Below are 27,703 nucleotides of genomic sequence, written 5' to 3'. Positions count from 1 at the left end.
AGGCGTACAGGAGGCCTGGTTCGTGGGACTGTCATTCCCAGACGGTTAGCACGCACCTCAGGACGAGCATGGAGAGCTGACTCAGGTAACATCACTTCCCGCACACGCTCTGTCGGGTGGATTTTGTGCCTCACGCACCAACACAGCAGCTCCCTCATTTCACTCTCCTCCAACCTCCCCAATAAATCCTTAACAGTCTCTGTATCATTCCCATTGCTCACCTCCAATATCAGCCCGACTGGCTCAGGTTCCTTCTTAGGGTCCTCACGGGTAGCACGAGAAGTTGACGCAGATCTCCTATCTGGACTCGCCACACTCCCCATGAGCCCCTCCCCAAGAAATTTTTGGCGTTTCCTCGAGGGCTTCCTACCGCGCCTTCGTGCTCCTTTCTCCAGCTCCATAATCCTGTAACCCTCCTCGCACTGCTCCAGCGAATCCCAGGCAGGCTCCGGCACTTTCTCTGGATCGCACGCCCACCTATCTATCTCTTCCCAGGTTGTTCTCCACTCATCCTTTTCCCGGGTCCATTCCTCCACTAAGCGCTGTTCCATCCTTTCACGCTGCTTGGTCCTGGTTTGGTGGGTAATTCTGTCACGATCGTCTTCTTGTGAGAAAGTGGACCAAGGCGCAGCGTGTGGAAAATACATCTTCTTTTGTTGAGAAGAGAGAGAAAACACAAAACGAACACTATACACAAACTAACAAAACAACAAACGACCGTGAAGCTAAATAACGTAAGTGCACTGACAAGCAACAAACGTTCAACATAGACAATTACCCACAACCAGCTAAAGCCTATGGCTGCCTTAAATATGGCTCCCAATCAGAGACAACAATAACCAGCTGTCTCTAATTGAGAACCAATTCAGGCAACCATAGACTTCCCTAGACACCTACACTGAACACTAAACCATCTACTCTACTTAACCCCCTAAACCATACAACACCCTAGACAATACAAAAACACATACTTCACCATGTCACACCCTGACCTAACTAAAATAATAATGAAAACAAAGATAACTAAGGCCAGGGTGTGACACTTCGGGACAAGTCTCTGAATGTCCTTGAGTGGCCCAGCCAGAGCACAGACTTGAACCCGATCGAACATCTCTGGAGAGACCTGAAAATAGCTGTGCAGCAACGCTCCCCATCCAACCTGACAGAATGGGAGAAACTCCCAAAATACAGGTGTGCCAAGCATGTAGCGTCATACGTGTGACGACCCTCCCACTTGGTCTGCCAAATTCTTTCTCTCTGCTCGTTTTCCTTAATAAGATGTCGGTGGGTGTGGCTGTGAGGGTCGTCAGCAAAATGGGACACACCTGGGCTCGGGTGTGTCCCGGGGATAAATACCCCTTTCCCCCATACATCAAGGAGACTCTGTCCACACAGACACTGTTTTTTGTTATGGCATTTTGCGGCTTTGTGTTTGTTTGTTTTGGCACCTCTTAACACCCCTCATTATCACCATCTATGCACGCATCCACTCACTTACAGTACACTACTGACTACACACACCATTGTTACTTGTATATAGGTTACTTCATTTAATAAATATATTTTTGTTATCTCCGCGTTGTCTACCTCTTTGTTACGGGCTAAGAGCCGGTTCGTAACATACCCAAGAAGACTCAAAGCTGTAACTGCTGCCAAATGTGAGTCAAAAAAGGACTGAATAAGGGTCTGAATACTTATGTAAATGTTATATTTACGTTTTTTTATTTTTTGTAAATGTGCAAACATTTCTAAACCTGTTTTTGCTTTGTCATTATTGGGTATTGTGTGTAGATTGAGGGGAAACAAAACAATTTAATCAATTTCAGAATAAGGCTGTAACGTAACAAAATGTGGAAAAAGTCAAGGGTTTGAATAATTTCCAAATGCACTGTACCTTAGAGCAGGGTTCCCCAGCTGGTGGCCCACAGGTGATTATTTACATTTTTTTGTTGGACATAAAATACTGTAAAAACACCAGAAAATCATCTCCAAGTGATTTTAATTTTGGGAATCTGTTCCAAAGTATTCCCTCATAATAGAGAAATGTGTGATTGTATACAAATGTAAGCAAGGTTTCAAATTGTTTTATTCAAATATGATCTGTTTTGCTGCTTTCGGTCAATTTGCAGTTTACAAATTATTTTTAATTATGTTCCGGACCCCTGAACAACCACTCAAGAAGAAATCGTCCCAAGGCTGAATTTAGTTGATCTCTGCCCTAGTGCCTTGCAGTATAGTGGTTGATAGTGTATACAGGCTACAATAGGAGCGTGCTGCTGTGCTATACAGTTTGCAGGGGCGAAAATCTGATATCAACCTTGGAGGGGACAATTACATTATATCTTCTCAAGAGCAATTCCTGAGGGGGACACCAAAAGTAGTGCTGTAACACATAGCATACGTTGTTATATGTTAAATGTATATTGAGGAACCATAATTCCTACAACTGGATAATTGATAGGTACAGTAGTTAACTGAAGGGTTTTCCCAACTTGTTCAAATCATTATAATTCTACTACTAATAATAGTTATAGCAGTGCTCCTTACCAGTCCAGTATGTATGCAGGTATTCGTACTTACAACCAGCAATATCAAGAAAGGTCAGTAGGTGACAATGGTACTGTACACTGTATGGGTGTAGTTTTCATAAATACAATGAACATGGTGTGATCACATCTAAAAGAATCTCCATTGAGAACCATCACAAAGTTGGTCTCTGTATTGAATTTACCTTTTAATTTGACTTTTTCTGATACATTTATATAGTCATTAAATATGTGCACCTGGCCTGAGTCTACTACAATATCTTTACAAGAACAAAAAGATACAAATAAGTACAGTTCTAAAAGCAAAATAACTACTTCAATGAAAAACCCAAATAAATCAAACAAAATATCCTTCAGTCAGTGTCTCAACTCTTCAAACAGCAGCTATGGACAAGTATGTCGCACAAAGTATGCAATTTTAAATAAAATAACATGAAATAAATAATTTGTAAGTGTACTGAAAACTACTAAACAAAAGAACAAATATCAATTACACCAGGGGTTCTCAAACAGGGGTCCATGGACTAATTGCAAGGGGTCCGTGAAATAAAAAAGTGTAATGAATGTAGTCAGTACCACAAGGTTTCCAGTAAGTTCACATATAATATAGAGTGGAGGTCCCTGAGGACCGCTCAAAACCTTGCCTGCCTTGCCTCAAAATATGCAGGGGTTCCAGTACCCAAAAAAGGTTGAGAACCACTGCTATACACACTACTGAACAAAAGAACCGAACATATGTTTGCGGGTTTCAATGGATCCAACAAATTGCTGGCAGATATTTTCCCTCTTGAGACTGTCCAGCCTGTCTATGTACATTACAGACAACTACGCCGTTCAGTCTCTCTTGGCCCATGCTAGCCCGTAGCCAAGTCTTTAACCTGCGGAGTGCACTGAAACTCCTCTCAGCCTCACATGAAGACACTGGCACCACAAACAAAATTCTGATCAGCACCTCAACTTGGTCAAACAACCCCCGCACCTCTACTGGAAGCCTCCTGAGGACCTCTGCTGCCTCTCCACTGCTGCTACAGGTGTATTTGTTGTGAAAGAGAGGGATCTGCACTGAAAGAGAATCTATGTTCAGTTCTGGGTACTGATCTAGAGACTCATCCAACTCCCCCGTGAGAAGCGCTCTTTCCAACTTTTGCAGGACGTTTAGACTGTCCTGGTCAAAACGGTCACCAAACTGAACCTCAACACCATCCAACACTTTAAAAATTTCTGCCCTATAGTGATCCACTGCTTTGCCAGCAAATCGTCTTGAGTGCGTCTCAATGGATTCAATAGAGTCAATCAATGTTGTTGCTTTCTCATACAGTGCAAGGTAGCTTTCGTCATTTCTCTTGCCCCTAAGAGATGACCGCACACACTCGACTACAGCCTGCATACCAGAGACAGTCTTAGTTTTCTTCTGTAGTGAAATGTTTAGACATTCAAGCTCTCCAAGAACAGCAGAGGCAAGTGTGAGGCCCAACACAGTCTTGCCTTTGCTGAAGTGCTCGAATAAGCCACTGGCAGTTGAAGCTGTCTTGGATGCAGATTTTGCCATCTCCTCTAGGCTTAGTACCCGCTCATACTGCCCTAGCACAGCTCTAATAGCAGTATTCCACACAGTCCACCCTGACCAGGGTGGTCAGATTTGTATCTGTGGACGTGGCAATCGATTCAAACATGCTCTTAAACTTTCCTGACTGGCCATAGAGGACACCTAACTGATGGACCCAGGAAAGGGAATCCCGGATCAGTGGGGAGGCTGAGCAGCCAGCCTGTGTAATCAGATTTACACAGTGTGCTCCACAATGGACATAGAGGGCTAACGGCTGCTGCCTCCTCACAATTGCCTGTGCACCTGTGTATTTTCCTGCCATGTTTGAGGCACCATCGTAACTCTGCCCACGTAAGCCAGACATGGGCAAATTGAGCCTCAACAACACATCAGTTGCCACTTTCGCAATGCCCTCGCCTGTTGTCTCCGACACCCTGTATAGCCCAATAAACTCCTTGTGAGGGACAAGGTCATGGTCAATATAACGCAGACAGACATTCTCCTGTTCAGCACCAGAGACATCTTGAGTACCATCAACAATTAATGAAAATTGTACAATCGGAAGAGACCTAATCTCAGCTGCAATGCCTCGAATGACTGTATTGGCCATGATGTTCAGAATTTCATTCTGTGCTTTGGGGCCTGTGTACATTGTGGTACGCTCTGTTAACCACTTCAGTAAAATGGGATCATCCTCTTCTGCCCTAAGTTTCAAAAGCTGGTATAAATTCCCACTGTCATCCGTGTGGCCTCTAAAGGCTTGTCCCGGTCTTACTACATGCCGCACCGAACTAACAATTTTCATCAAGCAATGCCTTGCGTCATCCTGCTGTTTACCCCACGCGCTGGATAACTGGACACTGATTGGATTTAGCTGGTGTGCTGTTACAATTACAAAGTGGCGGTGGGTTTGGCAGTTTTGATGTGCTGTGAATTTTTCAATGGCTTTTCTCCAGTTCCTAAATCCTGCACTAATGAAGGCAGCATCTGCTCTTTGGCCAAAAGATGGCTGGCTTGAAAACCCTTGGCTACAGTGAAAACACAACACTCCTTTTATTGATGGATTATAATGTAGCCAGGGGAAATCGCGAAACCATCTCTCTTGAAACGTCAACACTCTGTTGGCAAGAGTTTGCGGTTCTATAAATTGTGGGTGTGGCTGATATGGTTTTGTGCCATCACTGTGGTAACTGGACAATGCTGTGCCACTGTCCCCTATACTGGTGCTGCTGGCAACAAGGGTGACACCTGGTCCTGCATTGGCTGTGACACTGTCCTCTGAAGTCTCTCTCCCTGGCTCTTTCCCTTTCACCACCCTCACTGACTCACAGTCTGTCTCCTAGAAAGGTTTTGCCGTACTCCTAACTACCGGTACCCAAAACGACACAATTAATCACAACAGCAATACCATTGCCGTAAACAAATCTTAGTTTAGTCACCAGTTTAAGTTGTGAGTGGGGGTATCCATGGCATTTTCCAATTATGTCCCTATTTTACAAGTAAAAAAAATTGAGAACCTTTCATAATGTTGCCAAACAAAGACTCAAGAAACTTACCTGAGACTCCCTGTCTCTGCCAATCTGTCCCTGCATATCTGTCCCCAGCTCTGCTGTCTGTGTGCCATCTGTTGCCTGCTCTGCCTAATGACATCATTGTGAAACATTTCCATTAGCATTTCACTTCTTTCTTATGAACATTTTATCAACTAGTCTTTGAGATATTAGGCTACTAGAGTTCTTACTTTGCGTTTTGGTGTACTGAAAAATACTCTGATGTCCGTCTTTTTACTTTTTTTCTGCCATTTTTCTACCTGGCTGGCTGGCTGGCCGGTCTAGCTGCACACACACACATTTACACAACACATTCTGCAACCTTTTGTAATTTTAATATAGTTTGTTTCATATTGGCTGGCTTCCAACAATAGCTGCATTTGTAAAGCTAGCGAGCACCAATTCTGTTTCTGTGTGTTTGCTATAATCTTTGCTACCTGGTTAAATAAAGGTGAAATAAAATAAAATAAAAAAAGTTCAGTAGCGACAATTTAGCTTTTGCAACGAGACCATTATATATATTTAAGACAATGGTATAAGAGAGTGTAGTTCTGTTCAGTTTGGACTTCAGTTTATCGCTAACCTTATCACAGGGACTTTGAAGCACTACAGCTGCATGCTGATCTTGGAATAAACTGACGATAGCAAAGATTCCATCTTTGACGACGCCACATAAATGGAATAGGTACTAGCTAGCTTGATAGTTAATGTTTGCTTTAGTTTGCGCGCTAGCTCTGCAAATTCAGCTAGTGTGTGAACCCTGCCAACATAAAAATAAATAAATAACATTGCTATGGACCTGCTATGGATTGACTGGATTAACCTCACGTCAGTTACGTACATGTGCCTTTCGGACAGTAGATACTGTGAGGCAAAGGGCGGGGGAGGTCGCAATCTTTTGAAACTTCAAAACGCGCTATTAAGTGTCTATAATCAGCACAAGTGCTTTCATTGCGTATTATTAATATTATTGAAATTACATAGTTATGTTTACAGTGATATATTGGGGGGGACAAATCATATTTTTCCCAAGATGGGGGGGGTCGTGTCCCCCCCGCCCCCCCTGGGATTTCCGCCTATGGCAGTTTGTGCCTTTTAGAGTGATCCCTGTTACTCTAGGATTGTTGCATTATTCATCCATCCACAGTTATCTACTGGTCAGAGCTCTCTCTCTCTCCTCTTATAAATATACCATGCTTACTGTATCTATAATGAGATGATGATAAAGATCGACCAGCATGTTATGGCGCATTATGAGACCTGTATCTTGTTTGTTTACATAATGCGTTGATGTATCTTTATTATGTCCATTTCTTTGATTGAACTTTAGTTTTGGATTAAGCCACATGACCCACGTTTATAAAAAGCATTACTCTATAACTGTAACGATCGTCGTAATCCTCGGACGAGGACGAGGAGGAGAGGCGAGAAGGATCAGACCAATATGCAGAGTAGTTAGTGATCATATTTAATGAAAATAGACAGAACACTTAACATACAAAACAACAAACGTGACAAACCGCAAACAGTCCCGTGTGGTACATACACAGACACGCGATACAACCACCCACAGCAACCACGTGAATCACAGGCTGCCTAAGTATGATTCTCAATCAGGGACAACGATTGACATCTGTCTCTGATTGAGAATCATACCCGGCCGAACACAAACAACCCAACAAGAAAATAACACCTCGACAACCCACCCCAACTCACGCCCTGACCAGCTAAATAAACACAAGAAAAAGGAAAAACAGGTCAGGAACGTGACAATAACAAGAGATTTGAAGCTTTGTTGTTCCCATAACTGATCATGCCAGCTCAATTTTTGAATTTAAATGCTTTATTGGCATGCCAAAAAAATGCATTTGTATTGCCACTATCATTAAGTTCTTGAATATTTGATTAGTCATGCCAGCTCCGTAACCCCAGTATCTCAGCTCCTCCTCATTGTTTAGAGATTCTGTTTCCCCTCCCCCTTTTCCTGGGTGTTAATACCTGTGTTGTCCCTAGTAGCAGTAGAGTGAGGTCTAGGTTAGAGGCGGAGCCAGAGTACTGTACTAACCACAGCAGACACCGCACCCGGAGGAAGCAGAGCATCTATGTGGCTTCTCATTGGAACACTATCCCACAGGTGGGGTTTCGCAGGCTCCAGGGAGGGAGAGGAGGAGGAAGAGCGAGTTCAGTCAGTCACTACTGGGTGGAGGAGTGTGCAGGCAGGTTGCAGGTCTAAGAATAGAGTTTTTGGGCTAGGTTTCAGCTAAGCTTACCATGTTTTGGACTGAGCTCAAAGGTGACATGACCCCCTCTGTCTCTCTGGCCACTGGCATCCTTCTCCTGCAGATTCCGAGACCAAGCGTTCTCTCTCTCTGAACGGCTTCCTGTTTGTGGTCGGACACTCGTTTGAAGAGGAGGAAGAGGAAGAGGGGAGAAAGCCCCCTCTGTTCAGCAGCAGCCTCCATTGCCGTACCACCCTCAGGGAACGTCCACCGCCAGCGGAATGTCCGGGGAGGGTAACCATGGTAACCAGAAGGCCCAGTGCAATGGAGTAAAGAAGCACAGGTAGGATCACGCTCTACTTAATGTGATGTAATGGCTTGTTTCCCACATGGTTTCCAGCTTAGTTTTCTTGTCTCCTTTCTTCTCCAGTGTGTGTAATAGCAAGGATTGTATCAGTGTTTGGCTCAATTACTCTAGTATATTCCATTATTTTTATTTGATCGTTATTTTTCATTTCAAAAGTGTGTTTTTATCACGTGACATTTTGTAGGAAATTACTTTGTAGGAAAGACTCACCAGTCACAATGTTGTTACTGCTAATGTCAATAATGTCATTATAATTTATAATATTTGATCACTTAGCATAAGTCTTTGATGACTGTTGTGGTGTTCAGAATAGACTGTCAGCAGCCAGCGGCTCTGCAGTATACTGTATGTAATGGGATACCCCAGTCTGTCTGTCTTTCTGTTCCAGTGTTTTTTGTTTGAGCACCCAAGCCCCATAGACAGGTTTCTCTTGTTTTTCCATCCACAGTTATGTCATTCAGATTCAGCAGGCTAGTGGCTTATTGGCACTTCGTACACTGGGTCAGAGCAGAAATCTTTTTGAAGATTGGCCAATCTACTTTCTTTACGTGGATGAGGATGGTGGCATGCCCTTTTTCTTATCCAACAATTGAACAGTGAATAATTTAGTTCTTGCCAGCTTAGAGAAACAAAGAGCGTGGACAGAGGTGTGTGTGTGTGTGTGCGGGGGTGCAGGTGCATCCTGTTTCCATTGATCATCCATGAGATGTTTCTACACCTGTGGTAAATTCAATTGATTGGACATGATTTGGAAAGGCACACACCTGTCTATATTAAGTCCAACAGTTGACAGTGCATGTCAGAGCAAAAACCAAGCCATGAGGTGGAGGAAATTGTCCGCAGAGCAGCGAGACAACAGGATTGTGTCGAGGCACAGATCTGGGGAAGGATACCAAAACATGTCTGCAGCATTGAAGGTCCCAAGAACACAGTGGCCTCCATCATTCTTCAACGGAAGAAGTTTGGAAACACCAAGACTCTTCCTAGAGCTGGCCACCCAGCCAAACTGAGCAATCGGGGGAGAAGGGCCTTGGTCAGGGAGGTGACCAAGAACCTAATGGTCATGCTGACAGAGCTCCAGAGTTCGTCTGTGGAGATGGGAGAACCTTCCAGAAGGACAACCATCTCTGCAGCACTCCACCAATCAGGCCTTTATGGTAGAGTGGCCAGACAGAAGCACTCCTCAGTAAAATGGACATCACAGCCTGCTTGGAGTTTGCCAAACGGCACCTGAAAGACTCTCAAACCATGAGTAACAAGATTCTCTGGTCTGATGAAACAACATTGAACTCTTTTGTCTGAATGCCAAGCATCACGTCTGGAGTAAACCTGGCACCATGCCTATAGTTAAGCATGGTGGTGGCACCATCATGCTGTGGGGATGTTTTTAAGCGGCAGGGACTGGGAGACTAGTCAGGATTGAGGGAAAGATGAACGAAGCAAAGTACAGAGAGATCCTTGGTGAAACCCTGCTCCAGAGCACTCAGGACCTCAGACTGGGGCGAAGGTTCACCTTCCAACAGGACAACAACCCTAAGCACACAGCCAAGACAACGCAGGAGTGGCTTCGGGACAAATCTCTGAATGTCCTTGAGTGGCCCAGCCAGAGCACAGACTTGAGCCAGATCGAACATCTCTGGAGTGACCTGAAAATAGCTGTGCAGAAACACTCCCCATCCAACCTGACAGAGCTTGAGAGGATCTTCAGAGAAGAATGGGAGAAACTCCCCAAATACAGGTGTGCCAAGCTTGTAGCGTCATACCTGTCACAACCCTCCCCCTGTGATGAATTATTTTCTTGTTTCCTTAATAAGATGTCGGTGGGCGGAGCTGTTAGGGTCATCATATACATCTTTCCCCCATACATCAAGGAGACTTTCTCCACGCAGACACACTGTTGTTTTTTTTGTTGTGGCATTTTGGGGCTTCTTTGTTTGTTTGTTTGTTTGTTTTTGGCACCACTCAACACCCCTCATTATCACCATCTTTGCACACATCCACTCACTTACACTACTGACTACACACACTATTGTTACTTGTATATTGGTTACTTATATATTATTGTTATTTCTTTATCTCTGCGTTGTCACCCTCTTTGTTACGGGCTAAGAGCCGGTTCGTAACAAGTGAGGCCTCGTCCGTGATATAAGGTTGGTTCATAGACATTTTGGCATATAGTATTTTGTTGCATTATGATGGGTTAATGCTAATTGGGATGCACTTTGGTTGGTATTCACTGCCTAGTCTTATCTTTTATTTAAACAGGGAGTCCCATTGAGATTAAAATCTCTTTTACCAGAGCCCTGTACACATGACAATAAAAACAAAATATTAAAACAACATACACATGTATAAAACAATACAACAACAAAATTAAAAATAATAGACATTTAATAAAAGCAATCACATTCAACTACATAGAGGCGCCAAATCAATAATTTAAACTGCCTGAGAAACACCTGCACATCTTAACTGCAGTGAACTTTGCAGATTGTTCCACAAATTAGGGGCATAAAAACTAAACGCAGATTTTCCCAAATCTGTGGAGACTAGAGGGATCTCTAGTGTTATCCATTCCTGTGAATGGGATTGGTAACTTGTGATTTTTATCTTAATTAATGACGTTACATATAGAGGGAGTTTCTGTAAGATTGCTTGATAAATAAATAAGAGAATGCAGCTTTCTTCTAACAGACAGTGAGGTCCATCCCACATTTTTGTACAGACTACAATGATGAGTCCTAAAATTGAACATCTCTGGAGAGACCTGAAAATAGCTGTGCAGCGATGCTCCCAATCCATTCTGACAGAGCTTGAGAGGATCTGCAGAGAAGAATGGGGAAAAAATCCCCAAATACAGGTGTGCCAAGTTTGTGCGTCATACCCAAGAAGACTCGCAGGCTGTAAGCTCTGCAAAAGGTGCTTCAACAAAGTACTGAGTAAAGGGTCTGAATTTTTATTTCAATGGGATATTTCATTATTTTTTATTTTTTTGCTCAGATTTTAAAAGAAAATAACCGGTTTTGCATTATCATTATAGTGTATTTTGAGTAGATTGATGAAGAAAAATGTTCTACCATACTGTAGTATGTTAAGGAGAACTCGTTTTTAATTTGATACCTCAATTTGTAATCCCTTGTGATCCTCTTTGGCCCACAAGCGTACGATAAATCCTTGATTATGCGAAAAGGCGAATTTAGGCTTGATTTGATTCGACAGGAAATGTAAAACATAGCTATGGGAAGTGAATGAAGCTTTAGACTGAGTGTACGTAGTTACAGGAGGAGTCAGTTCATTCAGCCTAATATGTTATGCTGTGTTGTGTAGCCGACAGAAGTACTGCTTCGCCATGCTCCACTGGCCTGCTCATTCCGCTGTTGATAAAAGGGTTAGGATTTATCCCCACGGCCCTCCTCTTTCCATCTTTCCTCAATCTCCCTCTCTCCTCCTCTCCCTCCTTCTCTCAATTGCCTGTTGCGTCTGTTTAGTTGGAGCGTCAGTATTCATTGTATGTAGCTGCTTCTCTGCTCATCTCTGAGCAAACACACCGTCTGACTCATACATACACACACACTAGTGATTGACTCATAACCCGCAGCCCCCACGGTTATATCTGCGGGGCAGGTGGGTTTAGGTCATGAAATATAGTGTGGATGAAGGGCCGGTGTCTGGCGGTCGTGTTGAATAAAGAGGAAATAATACATCAAAAAATCCATAAATGTATCATTCTTGTGCATCCATAGGCAACATTGAGGTTTTTCTTTCATTATTTTGAGGCTATCTGGCATACTAATAGCCTACACGCCAATCCCCAAATAGCCTACACACCAAACGCTTTTGGGAACGGGCAGTGAAAGTTAACATTGATCGACTGAGGCAAAAAGAACAATGTCGGAATTTAATTCAATAAAATAAAAAGCTGTGAAATGGAGAGTTGAAAATAAAGAGAAGGGAGGGCCAGAAAAGTAATGTTTGGGAAAGATTTGGTGAAGTGGTAAAAGAGGATGATGGCAGTGCCGACTATGTTGTGTGTGATGATTGTGAGGTGCTATAACAATTTGACAGGCACAAGACGTGGTCTTCAAATAGGCCTATGGCACGTCAAGGAAACTGTAGCATACTGTTCAGATGGGTTAAATGGAAACTGAAATCTGGACACTCACTGTAGGTCTATAACCTCTCACATAGTCTTAATATTATTCCTGCAGAATTAAGCATTTATTGCAGTAAAATGATATATCAAAGGTACATTTTGTCTCGGAAACAGGAATGGAAAAATGGGATTTCTTTCAGCATCTTGAGGGAATGCGAATGCGCATTTAGGGACTGTCTGTAGAGGTGTTATTTTGTTTAGCATCATAAAAGCAGATAATATTTCAGCCATATTTTGCACAGAAAAATATAACATTTTTGGGGGGAGAGTAATTGTATCTTCTCCCCTGTCCCTAAACGTATTTGCTCTGCGAAAGAAGCGGACATGACAGAAAACGTTACTGATGTCAACTAGATTGAAGCGTTCATTCTATCATTTATGACATTATTCTCATAAGCAAAGGTTTATTTAGTCTTCTATGGCAACATATAATGACATAAGAGAAGCTGCATTCATCTAATTATGGACAAGTTGACTAACAAATAGACTACCAATATGTTGGAAATTATAAGCAGAAACATATCTAAATGAGGCAAAAAATAAATCCTGCACCCCAAGGCAAAAAATCGTTATGCCGTCTCTGTAGTCTACATCACATGTTCTATATTTGCGGGTTAAGGTCGGGTGTGGGCTTCAGATGTTCACTTTATCACATATAGTCGGGCCATTGCAGATGGGTTATTAGCAATTGCGGGCGGGTGAACAAACCGCTGACCCGTGCACCACTAATTCATACATACACACACACACACACACACACACACACACACACACACACACACACACACACACACACACACACACACACAGGAACACACGCACACTCTCCCATTTAATCATGGTTATTGCACGAGGCTTGACCGCAGCAGCTACAGTTAGCTCATCGGCTGTCAGGTGTCAGGTACTCTGTTTCCTAATGGCAAGGCAAGACGAGGCAACTCAGTTTCCAAATAGTACGTCAAGCCCTCGCTGATATTCCAGATAAGGTTAATGTAATACAGCTGTTTGCATAACTAAATGGTGACTATTTTTTATTTTAGAAACATGCCAAAATGTTAACAGTCCTGAAGACACAATGATAAAGACCGTAGTTGTATATTCTAAACATGGTTCTCCATGAACAAAGTCGAGAACATAAAACCAGGGACACAACCTTAAATACAAAATGTACATACTTAAAAAGTGGAGACACACCTCACCAACAACAACAAGATACTGTACCACTGTCTGATAAATGTGATAGCCTGGAGTGTTGCTAAAATGTAGGAGGAAGAGCGCTATGCCTTATCTATACAGTAGCTAAATCTAGGTCTCGGTGAAAGTATGCCACTGTAAGAGACTCTGGCTTAAACCCCTCATCAATTACTCTGTCACCATAGTCCTTGTTTGTATTCTCCTGACACTGTCTCCTAGCCTGGTCCCAAATCTCTTTGTGCCGTTTGGCGTGACAATGACCATAGGAGTTGACTATAGTAGTTGGTAAGACAGCACAAACAGATCTGGGACCAGGCTAAGAGACAGGGTCAGGAGAATACAAACAAGGACTGTGTCTGTTTCAGTGGGAGTACTACATTTAGATTTGACCTTGTTGTTTGTCCGTTTCTGTTCTATCCCACAGAACGTCTTTACCAGCGCCCATGTTCTCCAGGAATGACGTCAGCATCTGGAGCATCCTGAAGAAATGCATTGGCATGGTGAGAATTCACACTCATTATTTATTTAAAGAAAAGTACAGTACTGTGTTGGCACATCCCAAAAAGCACCAGAGCTGGATACAAATGTATCAGGCTGGGCAAAGAAAGAAAGGGATGTTCGTTCACTGTTTCCTGTTCCCCCCCAAAAAGTTTAAATCAAACAGTGAGCGAACATGCCTTTCTCTCTGCCAAGAATTCAAACACAAACAAACAGGATTTCCAGGACTGAGTTTGAGAAACCCTGCTGTAAAATACTCTGGCCGTCAGTAGTGGTCTGTAGGGATCCTAATACCCTCTCTCCACTTCCTGGATGAAATTTGATTGGATCTACAGTCTACACTTCCTGTAAATCCACCAATTAAAAGGGTTGATTTCCACCTAATCCTGGGCTGCGTCCCAAATGGCAACACTATTCCCTATGTAGTGCAATACTTTGACCTATGGGCCCTGGTACAAAGTAATGCACTTCATAGGAAATAGGGTGCCATTTGGGACAGCTCTGGTGTAGAGGAAAATGCCACCATTGGCAATGGAGAAACAACCTTGACTATGTTTGTCCTATATATGGGGCTTAATGAGTTAGATCCATGGCACTCTATTATTTTAGCCCAGGGTTCCTGCTTAAATGTGGGCCTTTAATGACACTCTAGAGACCAGTCAGTACTGGTGTCAAACAGTGTTCCAGGCTGGGGTCTAGACTATAGCTTTTTGCTGATGCTATTTCACACCTCTCATCGAAACACCATTATGTGTGCTTTACAGGGAATTGCACTCTATTGCCAGTGTAGCTTAGCGGTTAGAGCGTTGGGCCAGTAACTGAAGTTTGAATCCCTGAGCCGACTAGGTAAAATGTATCAATCAGCAAGGCACTTAGCCCTAATTGCTCCAGAGTCGCCATCAATAATGGCACTTTCCGAGGGTGTCGCACTCCCCCCTTTTGCCTTTAGAATAGCCTCGATTTGTTGGGGCATGGACTCTACTGTACAAGGTAGGTGTCAAAAGCATTCCACTGGGATGCTGGGCCATGTTGACTCCAAGGGATCATAGCTTTCACCTGGATTTACCTGGTCAGTCTATGTCATGGAAAGAGCAGGTGTTTCTTAAGTTTTGTACACTCAGTGTATATTTGTCTGTGGGCTGTGAATGAACTTCATTGCTTGTGTATTTTCTTACCCCTGTCTCTGACTCTTCGGCTCCTCTCTTCTGTCCCCAACCAGGAGCTGTCTAAGATAGCAATGCCAGTGATCTTAAACGAGCCCCTTAGTTTCCTGCAGCGGCTTACAGAGTACATGGAGCACACGTACCTCATCCACCAAGCGAACACCACCACAGATTCCATGGAGAGGATGAAGGTAGCGAGCACCCATTATCATCATCCTCTTAGATAGACACACGAGTTTTCACTCATAATTACAGCCATAGTACCTACTCTTTTTGCTGTGCTCATCTACAGCCATTAACGTTACAAACGTCTGTTCATCTGTGATGGTTTCAGTGTGTTGCAGCGTTTGCTGTGTCTGCTGTAGCTTCACAGTGGGAGAGGACGGGAAAACCCTTCAACCCACTACTGGGAGAAACCTATGAGCTCATCAGGTTTGACCTTAGGTTGACTTTTCTGTATTTGTTGTGAGTTGGTCTGGTACCACTAGTCGTACTAGTTTGTGACTCAAGACGTCTTCAAAATACCTCTCATCAAAATACATCTCAACATGTCAGATGTCTGAAGACATTTGAAGACAGAAGGTGACGGCTAAGTATGTACCATTAACCCCCTCCCTCCTGTCCCTTCAGAGAGGACCTAGGGTTCAGGTGGATGTCGGAGCAGGTTAGCCACCACCCCCCCGTCAGCGCCTTCCATGCTGAGGGCCTGCAGGAGGACTTCCTGTTCCACGGCTCCATTTACCCCAAACTCAAGTTCTGGGGAAAGAGTGTGGAGGCGGAGCCTAAAGGCATCATCAGCCTGGAGCTACCAAAGTGAGTCTGGAGCTGAGATTCCCTCCACAGTGTACATGTAGCTTTCCCTCACTGAGGGTTTGGCTTGGAGTGTTCTCGAATTGGCCTTTATCTCCCAGTAAAGCTAGCAATAAATCTATTCTGGGAGTTTTTTCTGAAGGCTGAATGAAATTAATAAATTGAAGCTTAAAGGACATTTGTAATCTCCCTGAAGTAGTTTGGTATGATTTGGCATCTCTAAATGGACATGGTTGGTGAGAGATTATCTGCTGCTATGACATGTTCTCCGTCTCTGCAGATACAACGAAGCGTACACCTGGACAAACCCTACCTGTTGTGTCCACAACATCATCGTGGGCCAGTTGTGGATCGAGCAGTACGGCAATGTGGAGGTGATCAACCACAAGTAAGGGAGACTACCTTGCCGTGTGTGTGCAGTAGTGTGGATCCACATTTGTTTCCAGTTGATTGAGCAGTGTAACAGAACTGGGACAGATACTTGACATTACAAAGGAGATAGACTGAGCAGCTACATGGTAGTTGTTTGAAAGCATTGTGTCACAGTGGGAAATGGTGAACGAGAATATGAAAACAAAGCCTTGTCTTTCTGTGAAAGGACCGGAGAGAGATGCAGCCTGATATTCAAACCATGTGGCCTCTTTGGCAAAGAGCTGCACAAAGTGGAGGGCTACATTCTAGATAAAAGGTATTGTGGCTTTTCTTTTGTTACGAATTGAAGGTTTTTTGTATTGCATTGCTGGCCAGGTCTCCCTGGTAAAAAGGTATCCTGACCTCAAATGGGACTCCCTGGATAAATAAAGGTTAAAGCTGCAATATGTAGCTTTTTGGGCCACCCAACCAAATACACATAGCAATGTGAGTTATAGATCTGTCATTCTCATTGAAAGTAAATCTAAGAAGCGGTATATCTCTTCTATGTGCTGTATTTCTATACTTCCCATTCTTAAGGTTCATTTTTGCGTCTTTTACTTTCGGTTTTGTACACCAGCTTCAGCTGAATTTTAGCAACCAGGAAATGCGATTTCTGCATATTGCACCTTTTTTTAAATAAATGTTACAACCTGATTCTTTCCGGATTGTGTTCCTCACTGATGGGACATCTAATTACCAAAGAAAAGGCTACAACACATTTTGAGGCCCCGTGTGACGCTTGTGTGTGCAGCAAAAAGAAGCTCTGTGCCATCTACGGTAAATGGACCGAGTGCTTATACACTGTGGACGCTGACACTTTTGATGCTCATAAGAAATCTGACAAGAAGAACTCAGAGGAGAAGAAAAGCAACATGCAGGTACAGTATGATGTGCACTAATCAGAAACACACCATATCAAAAACAAGGAAGTGCCTCGAGCCCCATTGGGGTGATTATGTAACTATTATAATCTTTGAATTATTTTCCTTATCTGCTACGTGAAATAAGCTATATACTATACCTTATGTCAGTCCAGTGCTGTTCAGTACTATTCATAGATTCAGATGATAAATGGAAATAAATATTACTCAATAAGCCACTAAAGGTGACATTTTCATTGTCCAAACACCATGGTAGCATTCCCCTGCTCAGACATTGCATGCATCAACCAATGGTTGCATGCCACGTCATCGACTGTGCCATCGGGCACCAGATTGCAATAAAATGTGATTTAGCTGAAATCTTAAAATACCTTTCCATAAACCTCCTTGTAATCTGGCAGTGTGATTTCATTTCAAATTTTTATGGAACAATGTGTGTTATAGGGAGGTGAATATTTGATTAGAGTTTAGTAAACTGAGCAATACATAAATAGTAACTTCTTAATGGCGCACATTGTTGAAGAAACATTTCAAATTAAATCGTGCTGCTAGATTACAATGAGGTTTATGGTAAATTTGGCACTTAACACATTGCTTTCGCACCATGAAAATGTTGCCTGAAATGGATCCCTTTGCTCCATGCTCATGAATGAGTGGTATTTAAGCAACCTTTAAACTAGTTTTGGAGTGAAAACCCTTGATATGACCCAATAAGTAGCTACTGTAAGCCATACCTGTTTTACGGTTGCGTGTGTCCCCCTGTCTGTCCCTCCAGACCAGTGTAGACGAGGAGCCAGAGGAGATGCCCCTGCCTGACGGAGACACGGTCCAGGTCATCCCAGGAAGTGAGCTGATCTGGAGGATAGCCCCCCGGCCAGACAACTCTGCAGAGGTGAGAGGGGAGGAGCGGCAGGGGGTGAGAGATAATGGGACGAGCAGTTCTGGGGGATAGCCCCCCGACCAGACAACTGAAGGGCTCACAGGCATAATAGAGTACTGTATTAGGAGGATTACTAAGAAGCAGAAATCTGGGATGTACTGAAGATATTTTAGCCTTCTTGAGTGATTCAACTGGTTGTCAGTTTGACTCAGTTATTGATTTTTTTCGAATCCACTCTCTCTCTCTCGCTCTCTCGTAGTTCTATGCTTTCTCCACATTTGCCATGCAGCTGAATGAGCTGGAGGAAGGCATGAAGGGGGTCCTACCCCCCACAGACTGTCGACTCAGGCCTGACATCAGACACATGGAGAAAGGAGACATAGGTATGGTGATAAAGTTATATAGGGCATTGTGTCGTTGTGAATGATCAAAGCATTGTGTCCACATCTGGTGTTCAGAAATGTATATTTTGATATGTTAAAATATTTCTCAGACTCGGCAAGTGCAGAGAAGAAGAGGGTAGAGGAGAAACAAAGACTGTCCCGGAAAAATCGCTCCAAATCAACCGAGGAATGGAAAACAAGGTGAGTGATTGTGTCCTCTCCACCTCCTGGAACCGTTGCTTCTGCTGTGCAAAACTCTCATTGGATGTATGCTAACACTATGCTAGGCCTGCTTTGCTAATTATCCCACAGTTGTGTCATAATGTGCTGTGTGTTTTGCTCTCCCCCGTGTTGTCATTGTGAAGGAACCCAGCTCTTGGCCCCAGGTTTGGCTCTGCTTGTCTGCTGTGTCTTTTGGTTGTTGTTGTGGTTCACTGTTTGAATGCTGCACTATACTGCCTCCCTCAGGACAGCTTTAGAATGGCAGCAAATGCATTGATTGAAACACTGATCATGCATCTGCACAACCTGAATGTAGTTGACTCCTGAAAAGTACTGTGCCTTCAGAATGTATTCACACACCCCTTGACTTTTTCGACATTTTGTTGTTACAGCCTGAATTTAAAATGCATTAAATAAATATTTGGTGTCACTGGCCTACACACAATACCCCATAATGTCAGTGGAATTACGTTTTTAGAATTTTTTACAAATTAATTAAAAACGAAAAGCTGAAATGTCTTGAGTCAATAAATATTCAACCCCTTTGTTATGGCAAGCCTAAATAAGTTCAGGAGTAAAGAATTGCTTAACAAGTCACATAAGTTGCATCAACTCACGTTGTGTGCAATAATAGTGTTTAACATGATTTTTGAATGACTACTTCATCCCCACACACAATTATTTTTAAGGTCCTTCAGTCGAGCAGTGAATTTCAAACACAGATTCAACCAGAAAGACCAGGGAGGTTTTCCAATGCCTTGCAAAGGGTAAAAAAATAAATAAGATATTGACTATCCCTTTGAGAATGTTGAGAAGTTATTAATTACACTTTGGATGGTGTATCAATAAACCCAGTCACTACAAAGACTACAAAGGTAACTCAGTTGCCGGAAATGAAGGAAACCACTAGGGGATTTCACCATGAGACCAATAAAATAGTTAAGAGTTTAATGGATGTGATAGGAGAAAACAGAGGATAGATCAACAACATTGTAGTTACTCCACAATACTAAGCTACATGACAGAGTTACAAGAAGAAAACCTGTACAGAATAAAAATATTCCAAAACATGCATCCTGTTTGCATAAAGTCACTAAAGTAAAACTGCAAAAAATGTGACAAAGTAATTCACTTTATGTCCTGAATACAAAGCGTTATGTTTGGGGAAAATCCAACACACCACTGATTACCGTCATGTTATGGGTATGCTTGTCATCGGAAAGAACTAGGGAGTTTTTTAGGATAAAAAATAAATGGAATAGAGCTAAGCACGGGCAAAAACCTAGAGGAAAACCTGCTTCAGTCTGCTATCCAACAGACACTGGGAGATAAATTCACCTTTCAGCAGGACTATAACCTAAAAGACAAGGCCACATATATACTGAGTATATCAAACATTAGGAAAACCTTCCTATTGAGTTGTATCTTTCACCTGGATTCACCTGGTCAGTCTATGTCATGTAAAGAGCAGGTGTTCTTAATGTTTTGTACACTGGAGTCGCTTACCAAGATAACATTGAATGTTCCTGAGTGGCCTAGTTACAGTTTTGAATTAAATTGGCTTAAATCTGTTGCAAGACTGGAAAATGGCTGTCTAGCAATGTTCAACAACCAACTTGACAGAACTTAAAAACATTTTTAAAGAATAATGTGCAAATATTGTACAATCCAGGTGTGCAAAGCTCTTAGAGACTTACCTCGAAAGACTCACAGCTGTAATCGCTGCCAAAGGTGATTTATTGACTCAGGGCAGTGCTGTAGCACTTGACCGACCACTTATTGAATGTCTCAGTATTGGATACATTTGTACTCGGTCTTCACTCGGTCTCGGATAGTGAGGACTCATAATTTCTTCCCGAGACCAGCGGAGTAAAAAACTCATAATTATATCAGCTTCCATTAAGTCAGCACATAAAACCGCTTCACCAGGCCAAATATATATACTACTTTCTTGAAACATTATCTTAACAGCCTTTATACTGTAACTATTACAGACATGTTTGCGCAGTGGCGAACCTATAGGCCTTCAGTGTGTGACAGGTGCGTAATTCTGAAAGGACAGCAACCGTAATACCAGCGCACTCCTGTAGGGGGGTGCACTTTTTGTAGAACACAAAGGGCCAGTGGTGTAGTGGTGCCTTAGTATACGTAATATCCAAACATTTTAAGAATTTATGAAAACATGACCATATCTAAGTGGTCGCTTGTCATAAAAAGTGTCATTCTTCCTGGGGGTGTATGTGAACAGATTTTAATTAGATTTCATGTTGCTAAAATGCTGTCAATTCCACTTTAAATGCAACAACGTTTCACACACAAGCTATTTCGGAAGAGATGACTAACAACCGTAAGTGTGCTGCTATAAAAAAAAACTGTTCCACTCATCAGATGATGATCATTTGAAACTTAACTTCTTGTTGAAAGTTATTCTTGAAAAGGGAGAAGCTAACAAATTAGCAACATCCTCTTTTATAACACCTGCTACAGCCGCTGCAAACTAGCCAAAAACAATAACTAGCTACAGTAGCTAGACCGTAGGAAAACTACTGCTCGCTATTGCACAGTGACCTGTTGGCCTTCAAGAAGGCAGATGTTTCCATACATTTCTGTAAAAACAATTCCATCCATTAAGTCAAAATGTGATTCCACTATCACTCCCAAATTTTGCCCTTATACAGTTGAATGGCAGATGCCTTTATCTAGCTTTTAGTGGCCTAGCCAATGGCTGATTTAGCTAGTGTCGGGTTCACCTAGGGGTCATGATAAGGGTGTTACCAAAATGTTTGATGTATTAGAAAAATAGATTATGCTTATGTTTTATTAATAGAAGGAGAGGGGTTATAAGACCCCTCCCTCCTTACATTTATAGGGTTTTAGACTACTGATTACCAATATATATATATATATATATATATATTCATTGTAGAAGTTTATTGTTCTACATTTGTATTTTTGTTTTCTCTCTCTTTTTCTGCCTCGTTATAAAGAGGCCCTTCTTAGAAATGTGTGACTTAGACAGAACTCTGCAGGGGAGTGAAGGAGATAAGACTAGGTAAACATTCCACAATAAATCAACTTTGGGGGAAGGGGACATTTACTGCTAAGTGATTAGCTAACAATAAAGGCCCTATTTATACAGCTTTGTAGGCATGGTTTTGGTCCCAGGAGTAGAGTATGATGACCTAGGCAGTGACATCACCAGGGCGCGATTTAGAGTTTAATAAAACCACTGGAGACCTTTTGTTGGATGCAGAACTTACTCAGCAACATTCATGCTATGTTCCTGTTTGTCAACTTCTGTCTGCAATTGCATTAATAAAGGTTTTTGAATGATTTAATTAAAGATATTGTCATAATGCTAATTTCACCAATGAGTAACTGATTGATAAGGAAACGAGGAAACTAACCCTAACACTAGCTAGATTTATCTCCCCAGAGACAAGTAAAGAAAAATCATGATTGGATCTTTTTTCTCTTCAGTGTCAACCCTTTCCAACAAAAACCGAAGAGATTAAATCAGAACATAATTTAAAATAATATCATTATTATTATAATGATTATTTTATAAATCCTTAGCCCTTCTCTGAAGGCGTAGAAGGCCCATTGTTCCCCACTGTGTTTAGTTAGTAATAATTTGTAGAGTGGCTCTATTTTTCCGCAGCATGCATTTTTTTCACTATTCTTAATGTCTTAAGAATCAATGTGTTGTTCTGAAATATGAACACAGAAATACTGGACATTTACTGGACATCTTGATATTGAGTCGGTCTTGCTTTAGGTAGTCTTGAACACAACACCGACTCAGGGCTATGAATACTTAAGTAAATGAGATATTTCATTTTCAATAAATTTGCAAACATTTCTAAAAACATGTTTTTTCACTATGTTATTATAGGGTATTGTGTGTTGATGGGTGATATTTTTTATTTTATTTAATCCATTATGAATTCAGGCTCCAACAATATAAGTCAAGGGGTATGAATACTTTCTGAAGGCACAGTACACATTGAATAAGCTAAAATAATATGTTGTATTTGCAGTGCAATTCACCTGTCCAGGATATCTGCATGTTCCAGTTTGCATGAATACTTAAGGCCCAAGTTATATGGAGAAACACATTTTCAATTGAAGCGCTGGAAGGGATGGCTGTCATTTTACAGACTCCTAACCAACTGTGCTATTTTGTTTCTATTTTCGCATTGTTTGTAACTCATTCGGTGCATTATGTTGCCGCTACCGTCTCTTAATACCGAAAAAAGCTTCTGGACATCAGAACAGCGATTACTCACCCCGAACTGGACAAAGATGTTTTTCTTTAATTAGACAGACGCAAAGGATATATTGCTTTATCAAGACAAGGCCCAAATCCCTGTCATCCGTGTGAAGAAAAGACAGAAAAAGGGGGAGGAGGGCGGGGTGCCTTGTAAAAATTTGCCGACGAGTAGGTACACCATCACTATCCTCCGTATTATTGGCCAACGTGCAATCATTGGAAAACAAACTGGACGATCTACGATTAAGACTATCCTACCAACAAGACATTAAAAACTGTAATATCTTATGTTTCACCAAGATGTGGCTAAATGACAACACGGATTATATAGAGCTGGCTGGCTTCTCTGTGCATCGGCAGGACAGAGCAGCTATGTCTGGTAAGACGAGGGGCGGGGGTGTGTGTCTATTTGTCAATAACTGCGGGTGCGCGATGGCTAATATTAAAGAAGTCTCGAGGTATTGTTCGCCTGAGGTAGAATGCCTCATGATAAGCTGTAGACCACACTATCTACCAAGAGAGTTCTCATCTATATTATTCGTTGCTGTCTATTTACCACCACAAACCGATGCTGGCACTAAGACTTCTTTCAACGGCTGTATAAGGCCATGAGCAAACAAGAAAATGCTAATCCATAAGCGGCGCTCCTAGTGACCGGGGACTTTAATGCAGGCAAACTTAAATCCATTTTACCTCACTACCAGCATGTCACATGTGCAACCAGAGGGAAAAAAACTCTAGACTGCCTTTATTCCACACACAGCGACGCATACAAAGCTCTCCATCGCCCTCCATTTGGCAAATCTGACCATACTTCTATCCTCCTGATTCCTGCTTACAAGCAAAGACTAAAGCAGGAAGTACCAGTGACTCGCTCAATACGGAAGTGGTCAGATGATGTAGATGCTATGCTACAAGACTGTTTTGCTTGCACTGACTGGAATATGTTCCGGGATTCATCCAATGGCATTGAGGAGTATACCACCTGTCACCGGCTTCATCAATAAGTGCATCGACGACGTCATCCCCACAGAGACCGTACATACATATCCCAACCAGAAGTCATGGATTACAGGCAACATCCGCACCGAGCTAAAGACTAGATCTACCACTTTCAAGGAGCGGGACACTAATTCGGACGCTTACAAGAAATCCCGCTATGCCCTCCGATTAACCATCAAACAGGCAAAGCGTCAATACAGGACTAAGATTGAATCCTACTACACCTGCTCTGACGCTCGTCGGTTGTGGCAGGGCTTGAAAACTATTACGGACTACAAAGGGAAAACCAGCCGCGAGCTGCCCAGTGACGCGAGCCTACCAGACCAGCTAAATGCCTTTTATGCTCGCTTCGAGGCTAGCAACACAGAAGCATGCATGAGAGCACCAGCTGTTTCATACGACCGTGTGATCACGCTCTCCGTAGCCGATGTGAGCAAGACCTTTAAACAGGTCAACATTCACAAAGCCGCAGGGCCAGACGGATTACCAGGACGTGTACTTCAAGCAAGTCAGGTGTCCTGACTCTCTGAGGTCATTAAAGATCCCATGGCACTTATCGTAAGAGTAGGGGTGTTAACCCCGGTGTCCTGGCTAAATTCCCAATCCGGCCCTTAAACCATCACGGTCACCTAATAATCCCCAGTTTACAATTGGCTCATTCATCCCCCTCCTCTCCCCTGTAACTATTCCCCAGGTTGTTGCTGTAAATGAGAATGTGTTCTCAGTCAACTTACCTGGTAAAATAACGGATAAATAAAATAAAAAAATGTCTTCACTGACATTTTCAACTTCTCCCTGCCCGAGTCTGTAATACCTACATGTTTCAAACAGACCACCATAGTCCCTGTGCCCAAAAAAGCAAAGGTAACCTGCCTAAATAATTACCACCCGTAGCACTCATGTCAGTAGCCATGAAGTGCTTTGAAAGGCTGGTCATGGCTCACATCAACACCATCATGCCGGAAACCCTAGACCCACTCCAATTCGCATACCGCCCCAACAGATCCACAGATGACTCAATCGCACTGCCCTTTCCAACCTGGACAAAAGGAACACCTATGTGAGAATGCTGTTCATTGACTACAGCTCAGCGTTCAACACCATAATACCCACAAAGCTCATCACTAAGCTAAGGACCCTGGGACTAAACACCTGCCTCTGCAGCTGGATCCTGGACTTCCTGACGGGCCGCCCCCAAGCGGTAAGGGTAGGCAACAACACATCTACCACACTGATCCTCAACACTAGGACCCCTCAGGTGTGCATGCTTAGTCCCCTCCTGTACTCCCTGTTCATCCACGACTGCGTGGCCAAGCACGACTCCAACACCATCATTAAGTTTGCTGACAACACAACAATGGTAGGCCTGATCACAGACAATGATGAGACAGCCTATAGGGAGGAGGTCAGACACCTGGCAGTGTGGTGCCAGGACAACAACGTCTCATTCAATATTGAGGAAGACAACGGAGCTGATCGTGGACTATAGGAAAAGGCCCCCATTTAACACTGACGGGGCTGAAGTGGAGCGGGTTGAGAGTTTCAAGTTCCTTGGTGTCCATATCACCAACGAACTATCATGGTCCAAACACACCAAGACAGTCGTGAAAAGGGCACGACAACACCTTTTCCCCCTCAGGAGACTGATGAAAAGATGAGGCAATGGTACCCAGATCCTCAAACAGTTCTACAGCTGCACCATCGAGAGCATCCTGACCGGTTGCATCACCACCTGGTATAACAACTGCTCGGCATCTTACCGTAAGGCGCAACAGATGGTAGTGTGTACAGCCCAGTACATCACTGGGGCAAAGCTTCCTGACGTCCAGGACCAATATACTAGGCGGTATCAGAGGAAGGCCCCCAAAAAATTCTAAGACTACAGTCACCCCAGTCATAGACTGTTCTCTCTCTGCTACCGCACTGCAAGCGTTACCAGAGTGCTAAGTCTAGGAACAAAAAGCTCCTTCACAGCTTTTACCCCCAAGCCATAGGACGGCTGAACAATTAATCAAATGGCCACCCGGACAATTTACATTGACCCCCAATTATTATCTATGCATAGTCACTTTACAAATTACCTCGGCTAACCTGTATCCCCGCACATTGACACGGTACCGGTATACCCTGTATATAGCCTCGTTATTGTTATGTCATTTTCTTGTTACAATTTTCTTTTACTTTAGTTTATTTAGGAAATATTTTCTTAACTCTATTTCTTGAACTGCATTGTTGGTTAAGGACTTGTAAGTAAGCGTTTCACGGTAAGGTCTACACCTGTTGTATTCGGCGCATGTGACAAATACGATTTGATTTGGTTTAAATCCCACCATCAGGAGTTGACTACTGTATATTACGAAGTTTGTTGGTGTGGGTTTGTATTTATCACAATCATCATGTAAAACACTCATGCATGTGCCTGGACACTCATGCCTGTGCCTGGACACTCATGCCTGTGCCTGGACACTCATGCCTGTGCCTGGACACTCATGCATGTGCCTGGACACTCATGCATGTGCCTGGACACTCATGCCTGTGCCTGGACACTCATGCCTGTGCCTGGACACTCTGTTGTAGTTTATCTGACTTGGTTCCTCTTGTTGCTCCCATATAGGTGGTTCCACCAGGGCACCAACCCCCACAACAAAGCTCAGGACTGGCTCTACTCCAACAGCTACTGGGACCGGAACTACTCCCTGCTGCCTGATATATACTGACCTACAGGACACACACCACACACACATCTCTATCTGTACACACCTCGTCTTAACTCTCTCTGCAATTTTTTATATTCTGACACTGGAGCTTTGACATTTTTCTCAGAGGGTTCATCGAAGGGGGAGAAAGTTCATCCTAGTCAAGTCATGCGGTCAGGAAAAATGTGTTATGATGTAGATGATGTCAACATAGGCAAGGTCAAGGGAGAGTTCTGGCTTTAACAATTTCAAAGCCTGCTCTGGACCGGCTACAGTCCTTTGCATGGGTAAGGATGATGCTGGGAATTGAATGACCGTAAAGGCAACAACCATTCAGCAGTCCCTAAACATATCTCCTGTCTCACTCAAAGCACAATTGTGAAGCCCTCATGAGTCTATAAGCGATGGTCATCGACCAGTGTGTATAGAATTATAATAAAACTATAGGGTGTAACCTGCCAGTCATTTTAACAATGGGAGTGTTTTGAATGGAGTGGATTGAATGGGACACACCTCTTGTCTCTAGTATCTCTCACCAAAACACTTGTGAGAATTATGTCCATTTGAATGTGTTGTGCTCAGTTCTGTTACTTACAAATGTGTGCAGCTACAGTATCAATTTAAGGAAAATAGAGCTTTCAAATAGTGTGTGAAATAGACTTGTTCCAAGTTCCTGCAGTCCCTGCTATATGCTAACAAACTAAACTGTCATTATAACACACTGTATCACAGCTGCTTGGACCTCAGCAACTATGGCTGAGGACATAAATGTCTGTACATATTATTGGATAGAGCTCTTCTATTCTTCTGAGCTGTAATACAATGTATAGAGGAGAATAGCTGTACTGTACTTAAAATTATGGCTCTTGCTTCCATAACACTTGAGAACTTAAAGTTTGACCACTT

At 42.8% G+C, this 27,703-nt stretch overlaps 1 protein-coding gene across 2 annotated transcripts; it reads left to right on the top strand.

Moving 5' to 3' along the window:
- Positions 1 to 8,142: 8,142 nt before the first annotated feature.
- Positions 8,143 to 26,818, top strand: LOC120055566 (oxysterol-binding protein-related protein 1). Of its 2 annotated transcripts, none has more exons than XM_039003441.1 (12): positions 8,143 to 8,204; positions 14,000 to 14,075; positions 15,293 to 15,427; positions 15,571 to 15,668; positions 15,867 to 16,049; positions 16,327 to 16,434; positions 16,645 to 16,734; positions 17,212 to 17,338; positions 18,117 to 18,233; positions 18,481 to 18,604; positions 18,715 to 18,805; positions 26,716 to 26,818. In XM_039003441.1, exons 1-12 carry the CDS (start codon positions 8,143 to 8,145, stop codon positions 26,816 to 26,818), a joined length of 1,314 nt encoding a protein of 437 aa, XP_038859369.1. The 2 variants fall into 2 exon arrangements, with proteins under 2 accessions (XP_038859369.1, XP_038859370.1); XM_039003442.1 differs by having other exon boundaries at positions 8,182 to 8,204; positions 17,212 to 17,350.
- The last annotated feature ends 885 nt before the right edge of the window (positions 26,819 to 27,703 follow it).

The sequence above is a fragment of the Salvelinus namaycush genome, chromosome 11, assembly GCF_016432855.1.
Source record: "Salvelinus namaycush isolate Seneca chromosome 11, SaNama_1.0, whole genome shotgun sequence".
NCBI lineage: Eukaryota > Metazoa > Chordata > Actinopteri > Salmoniformes > Salmonidae > Salvelinus > Salvelinus namaycush.
This window is presented reverse-complemented; position numbering and strand designations above follow the sequence as displayed.

Bases quoted from the DNA above. Each gene is read 5' to 3' on its own strand.
- LOC120055566 (XM_039003441.1), top strand. From the start codon at position 8,143: ATGTCCGGGGAGGGTAACCATGGTAACCAGAAGGCCCAGTGCAATGGA. The intron at 18,605-18,714 runs GTATGGTGATAA...AATATTTCTCAG, and splicing joins CATGGAGAAAGGAGACATAG to ACTCGGCAAGTGCAGAGAAG. The intron at 18,806-26,715 runs GTGAGTGATTGT...GCTCCCATATAG, and splicing joins ACCGAGGAATGGAAAACAAG to GTGGTTCCACCAGGGCACCA.